The sequence below is a fragment of the Hemicordylus capensis genome, chromosome 7, assembly GCF_027244095.1.
Source record: "Hemicordylus capensis ecotype Gifberg chromosome 7, rHemCap1.1.pri, whole genome shotgun sequence".
Classification (NCBI taxonomy): domain Eukaryota; kingdom Metazoa; phylum Chordata; class Lepidosauria; order Squamata; family Cordylidae; genus Hemicordylus; species Hemicordylus capensis.
Window position 1 is genome coordinate 3984871 of NC_069663.1, and position 15727 is coordinate 4000597.

General features: G+C 47.4%; 1 protein-coding gene across 1 annotated transcript; it reads left to right on the forward strand.

Annotated features, from left to right (window-relative positions):
- Positions 1 to 490: 490 nt before the first annotated feature.
- Positions 491 to 4447, forward strand: LOC128332985 (uncharacterized). Its single transcript, XM_053267870.1, has 8 exons — positions 491 to 608; positions 1003 to 1176; positions 1354 to 1503; positions 1728 to 1847; positions 1949 to 2057; positions 2381 to 2443; positions 2711 to 2916; positions 3197 to 4447. Exons 2-7 carry the CDS (start codon positions 1090 to 1092, stop codon positions 2893 to 2895), a joined length of 714 nt encoding a protein of 237 aa, XP_053123845.1. The 5' UTR covers positions 491 to 608; positions 1003 to 1089; the 3' UTR covers positions 2896 to 2916; positions 3197 to 4447.
- Positions 4448 to 15727: the final 11280 nt, after the last annotated feature.

Genomic DNA, 15727 nt, shown 5'->3' on the forward strand with positions numbered 1-15727 from the left:
CCTTCTCTTCTCTGCAGGGAGACCGCGCAGATTGTCCAGACCCTGCTGGAGAGGGTGGCACAGGTGACCCCGGAGAAGACCTGCTGGGAATCCCTGTGCTCTACGCAGAGCTGCCTCCAGGGTGTGGCCCTCTTGGTGAGGTAAGTAGGAGTGAATAGGAGATATCTCAGGAGGCCTGGGGGCTGGTGTGGTTTGGGTCAGGTCTGCTCTTTCTGGACCTTCCGCTCAGGACTCAGCAGGGTCTTTTGGTGTTTTGCAGGGCTCTCCTCAAGACACGGTCCTCCACAGTGGCCAGGCTGAAGGCATACCTGGCTTCCCTCTTCAGCCTGGACAAAGATCCAGAAGAGCATTCCCTCGCAGAGGTGGCCTTCTTTGTGGAGGTGAGCAGCATGTTCCTCAGGGTGGGCTTCCCTGAGAGGAGGGTCTGGCCCCAGAGGCTGATGGATGTTTTCCTCCTTTCCCTCTTTTAGCTGCTCCTGAAAGACCAAGACTTTGCTGCCTTAGAGAAGACCTGGACGCTCCTGGTAGCGTGGCTAGTCCACCCCAGCCAGAACATCCGCTACCTGAGCGAAAGGGGACTTCTCCAAATTTATGGCACCCTGAAGGCGGTGAGTGACATCCCTGGGCATGGAGCATCCCTAGGCATGGAGACTCCTCTCTTTGGGGAGCCCTTCCTGAGGCTGGTGCTCCTAGGCATCCCCAGGCGTGATGGGGAGATTTCTCCAGTTGGGTGGATTCAGTCTGTGGAACCCTTGCCACAGGACGATGGAGAAATCCTTAAGGGAAGGCACAGGAATGCATCTCTCAGTAGGAGCCTGATTTCCCCACGTGCTCCAATGCCGCATTCTCCCCGCTCTTTGTACCTCTGGGATGGCTTGAGTCATCTCCTCCCCAAGGCAGAGGATGGTGGCCAAGCAGCATCAAACACGGACAGCTCTGTGGTCCGTTTAGCAGTGGGTGGACTAGCATGTGTTTTCAAGGATCCACCTTTTCCCTCCCTAGGCCAAGAAACCCGAGGATTTTAGTGCCGGGATCCTGGCAGGGCTCAGGACCTCCAGTCTGGAAGTCACTTTGGGGGTCCTGGCCTTCATGGAGCGGCTGAGGCACTGTCCATCAGAACACCAGGCCACGGTGAATGCTGTCCTGGCTGCCCTGTGCCGCCCTCTCTTCCACCACGTGAGTACTTGCACGCCAGCCCTCCGCCCCGGCTCTATGAGGGCCGGCCAACCTGCAGGTTCCGAACGGGATGGAGAAGGGAAACCAGAAACCCCCTAGAGACCCATGCAAGCTCTTCTGCATGGTGATGGAGGTGAGGAATTCCTCCCTAATAACAAGCCCTGTTCTTCTTTGTAGGAGGAGGCTAAGATCCGAAGGGCAGCCATGAGGACCCACCTGGATCTCCTGCAGCACCGCCACCACCACCACAAGGGTACAGAGGAGAACATCACGACCCTCATCACGGTGCTGATGCATGTGGAGGATGAAGACCTGGAGGTAGCACAGGTGAGGGCCCACTTCTTCCTGCCACCCCTACGAAGGTGTTTAGGCTTCCCCAAGTCCAGCCACCCAGTGGCAGGCCCCAGAGTTAGCCTCACGGGGTGGTGAATCCACGAGCTGTCCTGCTGTGGTTTGGCCCATCCAGGCCCTACTCCTTGAAGTCCCCTAAGAGGTTTCTTGGAATCCCTTGGCAGCCTTTTTCACTCCCATTCCGCTCTTCCTTTTGGCAGGCTGCGAAGGACAATATGAGCCTCCTGGCGGAAGCCCTCCTATGGCACCTGGAGGGCAAGCTGCTGGCGCGGGACTCTTACAGCCTGCAGGAGCTGCTCCACAAGATCGCCAAGCGCCTGGTAAGGGCAGCCCCTCCCTGTCCATCCCTCGGCTCAAATGGCTCAAGGACCTTTGGGCGATGCTTTGCTCACTCGGGATTTGTCTTTGCTCTTGATCCCAGATTCGGCAGCTCGGCACAGAGGACGCCGTGGAGATGGAGGCCACCAAGATCCTGGGCTTCTTCCGCAGCAAGCAGCCTTCAGTGAGGAGAACGGCTGCCCTGCTGATCGGTAAGTGAAACAAGACTTTTGGGTCTCCCTTAGTGGGTCGTCTTGGTGGGCAAAGGTTCATTCTCTTGGAAGGCACTGCCAGAAGGGTGTGGAAGGGCAGGAGCTGTTCCCTCCCCAGGAGGACTGGCCCAGTGAGCGTTAGCGAGGTCTCTTGGCTTAATTTCCTTCCAAGGTGACGTAAGAGTCCCTGGAGGAATGGCTCAATCTGTCAGTCCCAGAGGGAGCAGAGAGGGGAGGACTTCCTCTCCTGAATGATGGGAAGTGGGCTGTCCATGCGCAGGGTCCTGAACTGTGGTCCCATTTCCTTCCACCCTTGTTTTTAGGTCACCTGGTCCACAAAAAGGGCAGCATCCTCACTGAAGGGAACATAGAGACCTTCCATGCTGGTAAGTGCCGGTTTCTGGGTGGGAAGGGGAAGTTTCTGTGAGGGGAGAGGCCTAGATTTAGGGACCACAGAGCTGGAATGGGCCACCTGTCCCCTCAAATGGAAGGTCCCGCTTGCATCCTCAGGGATGCTCAGCAGTAGGCTTTCCCAGAGTGCAGGGGAGAAAGAGTCAGGACTTGCGCCCTCTTGGTGTGGAAATGGTGGGGCTTGGCCAAGGGTGGGGTGATCTCTTCATGCCATTTCTGAACCTTCTCCTTCATCCCTCCAGCGCTGGAGAGCTTGCTTGGCGACCATGACCCCGAGGTCGGGAGAGTTGCCTGCAAGACAGAGAAGATCGTGAAGAAGGCCTTTTCCCTCCACTCCCGGCACGGGCTGCGGGCTGCCGTTCGGCGCTTGTGGGCGGGCTGTAAGAAGAAGAGACACCCGCCAGAGTACGGTGATCTCTCCACCTGACCGACTGGTGAGCAGACCAAGGTAGGGCTTCACTTGAAGGGGCCCCGATGGTTAGGGAGGGGGCTGGGGCTGCAGGAAGGGTGGGCAGGAATCTGGGCAACCCTCCCTCGTGTTGGAATGCCAAGTTCGGCCCTTGTGGCTGGTTGTACAAGTAGCCAAAGGGAAAGAGGAAAGATCTCTCTTCCCTCTGGGAAATGAGGACACGGATATTCTGCCAGGAGTCCCTGGTGCTTGGTGGTGTCATGGGGGAGAGTGTGAGAAGACCCCCCATCTCTGAACCAATGTCCTCCTCTCTTTCCAGGATCAACAGCCCCGTGCTCTCCCCTTGAAGATCAGCAGCTGAAGGGAGGTTCAGGAAAGACCGTGCAGCGCAGGGGCCTCCCAGAAGACCTCCTCCAACCGCGTGGACACAAGATCTGTCCACAAGAAGACATCCAGCAGGGAAGTGCAGTTCTGTCTGAGGAGTGAGGGGGAAGCAGGCTCCACTCCCCTGGCCCAAGGAAGCCCCGCCTCTGGGGTGCAGAAGCCCCTCCCCTTGCTTCTGCTGGCAGGCTGTGGGAGGAGGCTACAGGACCAGCCTGCCCCCAAGTGGCCCTTTGGAACCATTCTTGGGCTTCCCTTGGGTCCGGGGAGGCTGTGTGGCCCCAGCAGGAGGGCAAGGTGACTGCCTCCCTCCATTCCCACCAGCTGGCCAGGGAGCGCCCCCTCCTCCTTCCACCTTTCTCCCCTTCCCCAGCGGCCTGGCTTCCCCTGGCAGGGGAAGCCCCATCCAGGCATCCGCCCCCTCCCCTGCCGAGGGTGTGCTCCTCCCCCCTCCACTCCCGCAGCCACGCCTCACTCCCCCCTCTGCTCCCTCCTCCTTCCTCCCAAACCGGTGCAGCAGCAGAGGAGCCTGGGAGACTCTGGGGGCCCCCTGCGGCCCCAGTAGCGCCCCCTGGTGCTGCCCGGTGGCAGGCCAGAGAATCCTCCTCTCCCTCCTGCTCCATGCTGTGGCTGCACAGTGGGGAGCCCGAGGTCAAGCAGAATTCTCTGGCTTGCCCCCCCCCTCAACCCCCAGCCCCCTGCCCAATCCCCACTTGCTGGGCTGCCGGAGTGGAAAGGGAGGAGGAGCAGGGCAACCCCACTGACGCTGCTTTGTGCTTCTTGCAGGCTTGTGCTGCTGCTGGGCGGCTGGAGGAGTCGATCCGCCCCAGAAGAGGAGACCATGTGAACGTGCCTGCAAGGAGCGGGGGTGGGGTGGGGTTGGGGGCTGGCTGGGACTCCCCCCAATTTTGTTTGCCCTGCCATTCCCTTCTTCTGTGTGACCCTGGGCTTCCTCCCTTCCCTCCTTCCCTTCCTCCCTCCCCCTCCCTCCCAGGGACAGAATGGGCTTTGCTGGTCGTCCCATTGGGGGCCGAGTAGGAATTTTTGGCTTTCCAACAGATTGGCCGAGATGGAAATTTTTTTTGCCTACTCCATTCTGTCCTGTTTTGTTTCCTTTAGTTAGAAAGTTAAGTGACGACTTGTAACCTATTTAAGTATATTAATAAAGTTGCCCCTTTTGTTCAAAACATACCGTCGTGTCTGAGTTCCTCTTTTCTTCTCGTCTCCCTTGGAGCGTTTGTGCCCACAGACTCCCAAGCTCACCTCTTGGCTGAGGGAGACGCTGCTACACTGCTACAGGTCCATGCAAATGCCTCTTGCTTGGAAGCACTCACTCAGACAATTGGCTTGGATCACTCCAGAGGAGCCCACTTGAGGTTTGCCGCCAATGAGGTTTGCTGAGCACAGGATCCTGGGAGCAAGCTGCACCTTCCAATCGAGTGCCCGGAAAGCACAGCCTTGGCAAGGCCTGGCAAGCTTACAAACCATCACTGACTGCCTCCAATACAGCCAAATATGACATGTGATTCCATTCCAGTGATTAAAAAGTCCTGCCAAGTATGAAATGCCATTTGTGCAGGAACAAGGCCTTGACCTCCTCTTGTGCTCTTCACAGTTCTGTTTTGAATGCGTATTTGCTTCCTTCCTGTGCTCTGTAAGAAGAAGCTGGCAGGGATCAAGAGTTCACAGCTCCCCTTTGACAGTTTGGTCTGGTTGGGGAAAGAGTTCTGCTGTTTGGTTTTTGGAGGGAGGAGAGGGTTGGATTGGATTGGTTTGGTTTTGTTTTTTTAATGGGGGGAGCTCGCATTAATTTTGATTGGTTGGTTTGGTGTTTTTTTCAAATTCAATTTTTATTATTTTTAACAATATTAATATGTCATTGATTACGAATAGACAAAAGTGGACTTCCCGCACACATCTCTTCGTGAATCATCAGCTATAAAGTTTACCCTTGCTATAATAACAGTTCAAAACATAAATTTAAATCCTTACAAACACAGCTAATCTACCCAACCTGCAGGTTTTTTTATTAATTTTCGAACCCTGCTGTAAAGTCCATATTAGGAAAATAGTTCTTTAGATACAACAAGAATGGTTTCCAACCTTCTTTGAAGCATTCCAAATTTTGGTCTCTTATTAGTGTTGTAAGTTTTGCCATCTCCGCATATTCCAAGAATTTTATCAGCCAATCTACTTTTGAAGGCACTTCATTACTCTTCCATTTCTGTGCATATATCATTCTAGCCGCCGCCGAAGCGTACATAAAAAGCGTTGAATTAGTTGTAGAAATTGCACCTTCTATTATTCCCAGCAGGAAGGATTCTGGCCTCTTAGGAAATGTCATTTTAAATATTTTCTTTAACTCATTATATATCATCTCCCAATATGCTTTAGCCTTCCCACAGCTCCACCACATAGGAAAAAAAGTGCCTTCAGACTGTCCACACTTCCAACATTTGTTTGATACATTTTTATACATTAATGCCAATTTTTGGGGCGTCAGATACCATCTATACATCATTTTGTAATAATTTTCTTTTAAAGCATAACATGCAGTCAATTTTAAATCGGTTAGTTTCGGAAAATTGGAGGGGGGGAAGAGAATAAAAGGAGGCTCGCCTGCAGCAGAAAGTTAGTGAAAGCTGGAGGAAGAGTTTAAAGTTGGCGCTAAAGCTGGAATTAGAGCTGATTAGGAGTAAGACCCTGAGGCTATTCACATGATAGTCCTGGGATGCGGAGGGCGGGCAGTGGGGTAGGCAGAGTCCAACTCATCTTCCCCCCAGATGATTCTTCTGCTTTTCTTCAGGTATACTACCATGCGCTCTGATCTTTGGAGGCTGGGATGACACATCCCAACCTTTGGATATCCCACAATGCATAGTGTGTCGAGCGTGGTGCATTGGGGGATAGGAACATACGAAGCTGCCAGTCAGACCATTGGTCCATCTAGCTCAGTATTGCCTACACAGACTGGCAGCAGCTTCTCCAAGGTTGCAGGCAGGAATCTCTCTCAGTCCTATCTTGGAGATGCTGCCAGGGAGGGAACCTGGAACCTCGATGCTCTTCCCAGAGCGGCTCCATCCCCTGATGGGGAATCTCTTATAGTGCTCACACGTCTAATCTCCCATTCAAATGAAACCAAGGCAGACACTGCTCAGCTAAGGGGGGAAGACACGCTTGCTACCACAAGACCAGCTCTCCTCTCCTCTGAGACGGGCGCTCTAGGCACCCATCTCTGTGTGCACTCAGGCAACAAGCAGCCTGAGCACCCATCTGATCCCAGTGCCAGGGTAAAGGGCACGCTCGCACCCTAAACTTTGTCTAAAGGCCGGGCTTCAAAGTGGGGTTAGGCAGGCCTGCAGCACCGTGAGCCATAGGGATGCCTGCGCTGCAGACGAGCAGCCTGGGTTAAACTGCTTCTGGGAACCGTCTTCCTGAGAAACATAGCTAGAACAGTGAAGAGGGAAGCAGACGCAGGAGAGAACTGGCCCCCACCCCCACCCCGATCATTTAATAGCAGAGAGCTGGAAATCATGGAGCTGGAATTGCATCTGCTTTGCTCGCAGAAGGTCCCAGGTTTGATCCCTGTCGTCTCCTAAATCTGCTTCCTTGCAATTTCACCCCATGGAATTTTTAATCCAATTTCTAATCCAGTCCTCGGGGGCAACAGAGAAAAGCTGCCTGTGACCTTGGAGAGCTGCTTCCAGTCAGAATAGACAATATTGTGCCAGAAAGCTCTGAGCCAGGCGGACCCAGGGTCTGACTTGGTATAAAGGCAACTTCCTATGTTTCTACTGGGGGCAGGACCAGAGTTGTGAAAGGCCTGGAAAGATGGTCTTCAAATACCCAGAAGATCATGGAAGGAGGAGGGAGGAGTTCAAGAGATGCATCATGACATTTCACAACAGAAACGGAAGAGGAGCAATGTGATATCCATTGTGAAGCACTAAAAAGGACTGTAGAAATGATAAATTCTGAGTGTGTTTTCTCTTACGCAAACTACCTGCCTTCCCTTGGCACATTATAGTTGCTGCACAAGGGTGTGGTCTGGTTTCGTTGCACATCTCGACTGTATGCTAGAACACTAACTCATCATTCGAAGGTCAGGGGTCCTCATATTTGGGTCTCCAGATGATACTGAACTACAACATCCCTGGCCACCATGGCCTTATAGAAGAAGGAACAGACTGGTTCTCTGTTGCTCCTGAGGGCTGGGCTACTACAATCCATGGGTTGAAATGGCAAGGAAGCAGATTTAGGCTAGCCATTAGGAAGAATTTCTTAATTCTGCCTTTGTATGTAGTCCGGAAACTTCAGTTAGTTCAGAATGCGACTGCTAGATTGGTCTCTGGGGCAACCCGGAGAGACCATATGATGCCTGTTTTGAAACAGTTACATTGGCTGCCAATATGTTTCCGGGCAAAATACAAAGTGCTGGTTATTACCTTTAAAGCCCTGAACGGCTTGGGTCCAAGATATCTTAGAGAGCGCCTTCTTTTACATGATCCCCACCGCACGTTAAGGTCATCTGGGGAGGTCCGTCTCCAGTTGTCACCGGTTCGTTTGGTGACGACTCAGAGGCGGGCCTTCTCTGTAGCTGCTCCTGGACTGTGGAATACACTCCCAGCAGAAATTGGTAATCTTGATTCTTTGCTGACCTTCAAGAGAGCCCTTAAAACCCATCTGTTTGGCCTGGCCTTTCAGGGATTTTAATCAGTTTTTAATTGTTTTAATGTTAACCTGGTTTTCAGGGTTTTAATTGTTTTGATAGTTTAATTGTTTTTTAAGTTGTTTTAAATTGGTAATTATATTTGTATCTCTGTTTTAATTGTTTTTAATGTTTTCTGTTTTAATTGTAAACCGCCCTGAGCCATTTCGGAAGGGCGGTATAAAAATCAAATCAAATCAAATCAAATCAATCAATAAACAAATAAATAATTGTAAGAGCTGTTCGACAGCGAAGCAGTCTCCCTCATGCAGTGGTAGGCTTTCCTTTGCTGGAGGTTTTCAAACAGAGGCTGGACAGGCATCTGTCAGAGCTGCTGTAACAGTTTCCTGCACGGAGTAGGGGACTGAAGAATTCTAAGGTACCTTCCAACTCTGACATTCTATGATCCTGTGATTCCATGGGAGTTGTACATAGGAACATAGGAAGCTGTCTTATACCAAGCCGGACCATTGGTCTGCTTAGCTCACTATTGTCTATACGTGTTGGAGATGGAGTTCCAGTGCATCGACCTTTTGCACCAACTAACCTAATGGCAACTAGGGGCATTGGGATCAGAGGGAGCTAGTCAGGGTCTCCTCACCAGTCTCTGCTTGCCTCTACTCTATGAACCCTGCTTTGACTCCTCAGGTACCTCCTGTGTTGAGTCAATCTTCTTTGTTTCCTCCTAGAGAGATGATGGAGACATATCCCCCTCTCTCTCCCTGATTGATTGATTGATTGATTGATTAAGTGCTGTCAAGTCAGTGTCGACTCTTAGCGACCACATAGATAGATTCTCTCCAGGATGATCTGTCTTCAACTTGGCCTTTAAGGTCTCTCAGTGGTGCATCCATTGCTGTCGTGATCAGGTCCATCCACCTTGCTGCTGGCCACTTTCTTCTCTTGCCTTCAGCTTTCCCCAGCATTATGGACTTCTCAAGGGAGCTGGGTTTTCGCATAATGTGTCCAAAGTATGATAGTTTGAGCCTGGTCATTTCTGCCTTGAGTGAAAATTCTGGATTGGTTTGTTCTGTGATCCATTTGTTTATTTTCCTGGCTGTCCATGGTATCCTCAAAAGTCTTCTCCAGCACCAAAGTTCAAAAGTGTCAATACTTTTTCTATCTTGCTTCTTAAAAATCCAGCTTTTGCATCCACAGAGTGTCACGGGGAAAACAATTGTCCAAACTATTCTAATCTCTGTAGGTATAGACACGTCATGGCATCTAAATATCTTTCCCAAGGCCTTTATTACAACTCTGCCAAGTGCTAGTTGAATAAATGATGATGATGATGATGATGATGATGATGATGATGATGATGATGATGCTTAGTACCGCAAGACCAGGTCTCCTTCTCAAACAACTTCTGGGAATCAAAATTTAAGAAGAATTTAAGAACGCACCTAACTTGGATGCTCTCTGCCCTGAAACTTCCCACGTGGACAGTTTGGTGTATTAGCATCATTTTCGGTATTGTGGGCCGCCTCCCCCTCTTCAGATTGCAGGTAAGATTTCATTCATTCATTCATTCATTTGATTTTTATACCACCCTTCCAAAAATGGCTCAGGGTGGTTTACACAGAGGAATAATAAATAACTAAATAAGATGGATCCCTGTCCCCGAAGGGCTCACAATCTAAAAAGAAACATAAGATAGACACCAGCAAAAGTCACTGGAGGGATGCTGTGCTGGGGATGGAGAGGGCCATTTACTCTCCCCCTGCTAAATAAAGAGAATCACCACGTTAAAAGGTGCTTCTTTGCCTAGTTAGCAGGGTATTGCTCATGCTCTTCCCCAGGGGAAAAAACCACACATTTATTCTATGCAGAAACCACATGCTTTTTAAAAAACAAAAACAAGTTTTACCACAAGCAAGCATTGTGTAAGACTATGTGTAAGACAAATCATATGATATTTATTTAGACTGCCTTCCTGCCTTCCTAATGTCCACCACCCTCTTTCCATTTTAAGCAAATCCAGACTCACAGTTTCATCAAAAAAGTCCAGGTGTTCAGTTTTAAACATTTCCCCCCTCCGTTTCAAAACACTTAGGACTTGACTGTGAATATAGGAACTTAGGAACATCGGAAGCTGCTCTATATTGAGTCAGGCCCTTGGTCCATCTAGCTCAGTATTGTCTACACAGACTGGCAGCAGCTTTTACAAGGTTACAGGCAAGGGTTTCGTATGCTTTGGTAGTTTGTTGGTTCAATAAAAAAATCTTGTCCTAAAAAATAAAATAAAAAATCTTGTCCTAAAATCTTGTCCTAAAAATAAAAAAAAATCTTGTCCTGTCTTGGAGATGCTGCCAGGGAGGGAATGTGGAACCTTCTGCATGCAGTTTTCAAACATTATTCCCTAAAGGAGCATTTTATTGTCCCTTGGACTGTGTTAGGGATGGGGCTGTATTTCAGTGGTAGAGTATCAGCTTAAAGATGCTGAAGGTCCCAGGTTCAATCCCTGGCATCTACAGGGAGAGCTGGGGAAAACTCTTGCCTGAAACTCTGGAGTGCCACTGCCAGACAGAACAGACAATATTGAGATAGATTGGGGTTCCCAACAGGGGGTACTAGTACCCCTAGGGGTACTTCAAAGGCTATCGGAAGAGCCAGCGTGGTGTAGTGGTTAGAGTGCTGGACTAGGACCGGGGAGACTTGAGTTCAAATCCCCATTCAGCCAGGAGACTAGCTGGGTGACTCTGGGCCAGTCGCTTCTCCCTCAGCCTAACTTACTTCACAGGGTTGTTGCGAAGAGAAACTTAAGTATGTAGTACACTGCTTTGGGCTCCTTGGAGGAAGAGAAGGATATAAATGTTAATCATCATCATCATCATCATCATCATTATTATTATTTATTATTCTTATTATTACAAGACAGGTCTCACCAGAGGAGCCAGACAAAGAGTGCCTCTCCCATCAACAATATGCTGAGACGTAACTTTAATAAATTTATACCGGATTGGTCGTCGCCCGGGTCAACAAGGACCGCGCCAGGTGCTATAGTCCCTGGACATCTGGTGGCAAGTGGGCTACAGGACACAGGATCTTCAGTTGAGCAACCAGGGCTGGAGACAGGAAAGCTACTGGAAGAAACGTCGCTTAACCGAAAAAAATATACAAAAAATGCCAAGAAGGAAATAATGATCTGCTATTACAAGTCTAGTCCAACTTGAAGAGGTTATTTAAAAAGAATGTACCAAATTTGGAAAGAGAAGCATCCAGATACAGAAATAACAGAACAAAGGCTAGCAGACCAGAGAAGATTCAGAATAAGAAATAAAGTATTCACAGGAGTTGAGCTGGAAGAACTGCAAAGAGCAACACAGGCTCAAGATATGGAAGAAGAATTACCACCAACTGAAGCAGTTGCTCAGGCACAGATGGAGGAGGTGTTGGAAATAGAGGATACCACCGTTGCTGAAGTATTTCAAAATCAAAATCAGGCAACCTCCCCTTTGCCTTCACCTCAAAAACCCAAATGCCCTTTAACAGAAAAGCAAGAAGAACTAAAGCAAAAAATAACTGAGCACATGAAGCAAACAACCACCAGGGTTCGACTTCCCGCTCTAAAAACAGTTGCCAAAAAAGAACTTGCTCAGGCATTAAAAGATGTCAATGCTGCACTTGCAGAAATAACAACCAAGAATTTGCAAGAAACAAACCAACTCATGTACAGTGCAGCAACAATAACAACACAAGAGCTCGGATAGAAGATCAGTGGACCTGTAAAAAAAGAAAGCAGTACATCACCTAAATGGAAGATTTGATTAGAAAATAAAATCTCCAGGCTTAGATCAGATGCTAGTAAATTGAAAGATATGACAGACAAGAAGCTGAAGAAAGAAAACACCAAACAGTATCTGATCCAAAAATACCACCTAGATTCAAGGAAAATGAGAGAAGTCCTGGAAATAATAAAGAAGCAAATAACAGCAGTATCAAAGAAGATTATCAGATATGAAGCCAGAATTACACAACACAGGCAGAATCTCCAATTCCAGTCGAATCAGAGACGTTTCTACCAAAGCATAGAAGGAGAAACTGCAAGAAATGTAGAAACGCCAAATAAAGAAGAAACAGTGCAATTCTGGCGGAAATTATGGGACAATCCAATAGATTATAATAAAAAAGCAGGCTGGATGAAAGAAGTCAAAAATGTAACCAACAAATGCAAGATCTAATAATAACACCAGAATTAATCAGTGAAAGAGCAAAGAAAATTAAAAATTGGACTGCGCCAGGCGACGATGAACTGCATGGCTTCAGGCTTAAACACCTAACAAGCCTTCATAAACAACTATCAAAACAGTTCAATCACATTTTGCAAGGAGGTGATATTGAACAATGGCTAACAACTGGGAAAACTCATCTCATCATGAAAGACCCAGCAAAAAGTGCAGTTCCAAGTAATTATAGACCGATAACCTGCCTGCCAACCATGTTCAAATTATTAACTGGAATAATAGCAGATGAAGTGATGCAACACTTATTAACTAACAAACAGCTTCCAGTTGAACAGAAAGGAAATTGCCCGAACACCAGAAGCACAAAAGACCAGCTGCTGATTAACAAAATGATTTTAGAAAACTGCAAGAGAAGAAAAACCAATCTAAGTGTTGCATGGATTGACTACAAGAAAGCCTTTGATTCATTGCCTCACACATGGATACTAAATTGTTTAGAAACAACTGGTGTCAGCAAAAACATTCAGATATTTATTTAAAAAGCAATGAGCATGTGGAGTACACAGTTAACAATCAATGGTGAGGCACTTGGACAGGTTAGCATTAGAAGAGGCATTTTCCAAGGGGACTCACTATCCCCTCTATTGTTTGTAATCGCCATGACCCCACTTTCACAAATACTAAACAAAACAAGCCTCAGATACCAAACATCTAAAACATCCAGTAAAATCAACCATCTGCTGTACATGGACGATCTGAAGCTGTATGGAAAGTCCCAGTCAGAAATCGAATCACTGCTCAACACTGTCCGTATATTCAGTAGCGATATAGCAATGGAGTTTGGACTAGACAAGTGTGCTGCACTAATAATGAACAGAGGGAAAATAAGAAAAACAGAAGGAATAGAACTGCCCAATAGAAGCAAGATCAAGAACCTGGAAGAGAAAGAACCTTACAAATACTTGGGCATTCTCCAGGCTGATAACATCGCACACGCTGAAGTTAAAAGAAAAATGGGAAGTGAATACATCAGGAGAGTCAGAAAAATCCTCAAGTCCATACTCAATGGCGGGAACATCATACAAGCCATAAACACCTGGGCTATACCTGTTATGAGATACACTGCAGGAATGATAGACTGGACCCAGGCAGAGCTAGAGACGCTAGATCGTAAGACCAGGAAAATCATGACCATCAATCGTGCTCTGCACCCCCACAGTGATGTAGATAGGCTCTACCTCCCTCGCAGCTCAAGTGGAAGAGGAATGCTGCAAGTCCATCAAACAGTAGAGGAGGAGAAAAGAGACCTTGAAGAATATATAAGGGACAGTGAAGAAGATGCACTTCAAATGGTCAAGAACGCACAACTATTCAACACCAATGAAACAAAAGAGGCCTACCAGAAAGAACAAGTCAAGAACCGAGCAGAAAAATGGAGAAATAAGCCCCTGCATGGTCAATATTTACACAATATAAGTGGAAAATCAGACATCACCAAGACCTGGCAATGGCTTAAGAATGGCAACTTGAAGAAAGAAACAGAGGGTTTAATACTGGCTGCACAAGAACAGGCACTAAGAAGAAATGCAATAAGAGCCAAAGTCGAAAAATCCACAACAAACAGCAAGTGCCGCCTTTGTAAAGAAGCAGATGAAACAGTGGACCACCTGATCAGCTGTTGTAAGAAGATCGCACAGACTGACTACAAACAAAGGCATGACAAGGTAGCAGGGATGATACACTGGAACATCTGCAAAAAATACAAGCTACCTGTAGCCAAAGATTGGTGGGACCATCAAATTGAAAAAGTTGAAGAAAATGAAGATGTAAAAATATTATGGGACTTCCGACTACAAACAGACAAACATCTGCCACACAATACACCAGATATCACTGTAGTCGAGAAGAAAGAAAAACAAGTGAAAATAATCGACATAGCAATACCAGGGGATAGCAGAATAGAAGAAAAAGAAATAGAAAAAATAAAATAATAAAATACAAAGATCTACAAACTGAAATTGAAAGGCTGTGGCAGAAAAAGACCAAAATAATCCCAGAGGTAATTGGCGCCCTGGGTGCAGTTCCAAAAGACCTTGAAGAGCACCTCAACACCATAGGGGCCACAGAAATCACCATCAGCCAATTACAAAAAGCAGCTTTACTGGGAACAGCCTATATTCTGCGACGATATCTATAACGATTGACAATAAAATTCTGGCATCCCAGGTCCTTGGGAAGGACTCGATGTCTGGATAAAACAAACCAGTCAATAACACCTGTCTGACTGTGTAAACAAGAAATAATAATAATAATAATAATATTTTCCCTTCTATGGAGTGAAAGCAGCTACTCTGGTGAGAACGCAGGTGGAAGGATGGGAAGGAATGGAGCAGCTCCGTCCAAGTGGCCACTGCAAAAGCAGGAGCATAACAAGGTTGGAGTGGGCCCAGAGACGAGGTTTTACAATGGGCCCCTCGCTGATTGGTTGGTTGGTTGGTTGGTTGGTTTACACATTTCACAATATATAGTGCACTCACACTCACATCCCCAATATGTATCACATCCCTTAACCGTCCTGAGCCATTTTGGAAGGGCGGTATATAAATCAAATAAATAATAATAGGAATATGGTGAATATTTATAAAGTTATATTTATATCTATTACTATATAGTTATATTTGTATCTATAACTATATATAGTTACAAATATAACTAAATTTATATAGTTCTATAGTTCACTGCCAGAACTATGATCTCAGGGAACTAATGGTGAAGTTCCAGATTTGTTTCTGGTTGATTATGCAGCCTTGTTCTATCTACCTGTCTATCTATCTATCTATCTATCTATCTATCTATCTATCTATCTATCTATCTATCTATCTATCTATCTATCCATCCATCCATCTATGCAGATAGTCTCCCACAAGCGCCAGAGCTGTGTGTGTGTTGGGGGGGGGTCTTTTAGCTGGTCTTCTATAGGCTATCGAAGCTACTTCCTTGGAGACAGGGCAAGAAATGTCAAAGAGGGCTCTCACAGATGGAGCGGGCATTGCACAGAATGCTGTTTAATGCAGGGACCAACAACCATCACGTTTGCTGGGAGCGTGGGGGGGGGGGCGTTGGGGGGGGTCAGCACAAAAGGAGAATGTCCCATCTGTCCCAATTGTATCCAAGAAGGCTTCCCTCTCGCCATCATCATCGGCTGTCAAAGTCAAAGATCCAGCTGGCCACTTGATTCCTTAAGCAAACAGGCAGCCTTCGGATGCTCTTTCTCTCTCCCTCCCTCTTAGGTCCAGAGGCAGGCAGGTTTAGCTTGAGGCTTGTTTAGCTGAAAATTGATGGTTGGAGAGAAGCAATGGTTTTTGAGAGATTGGCTGCTGGTTTTTGAACTAACTTAAGTTTCCAAACTGCGTACAAAGGCAGCCCCACGTAGAGCGCATTGCAATAGTCAAGCCTGGAGGTTACCAGCTGATGCACCACTGTTTTGAGATTGTTCTCTTCAAGGAATGGACGCAGCTGGTGAATCAACCCAAGCTGTTGGAAGGCACTCCTGGCCATAGCCTCCACCTGAGATACC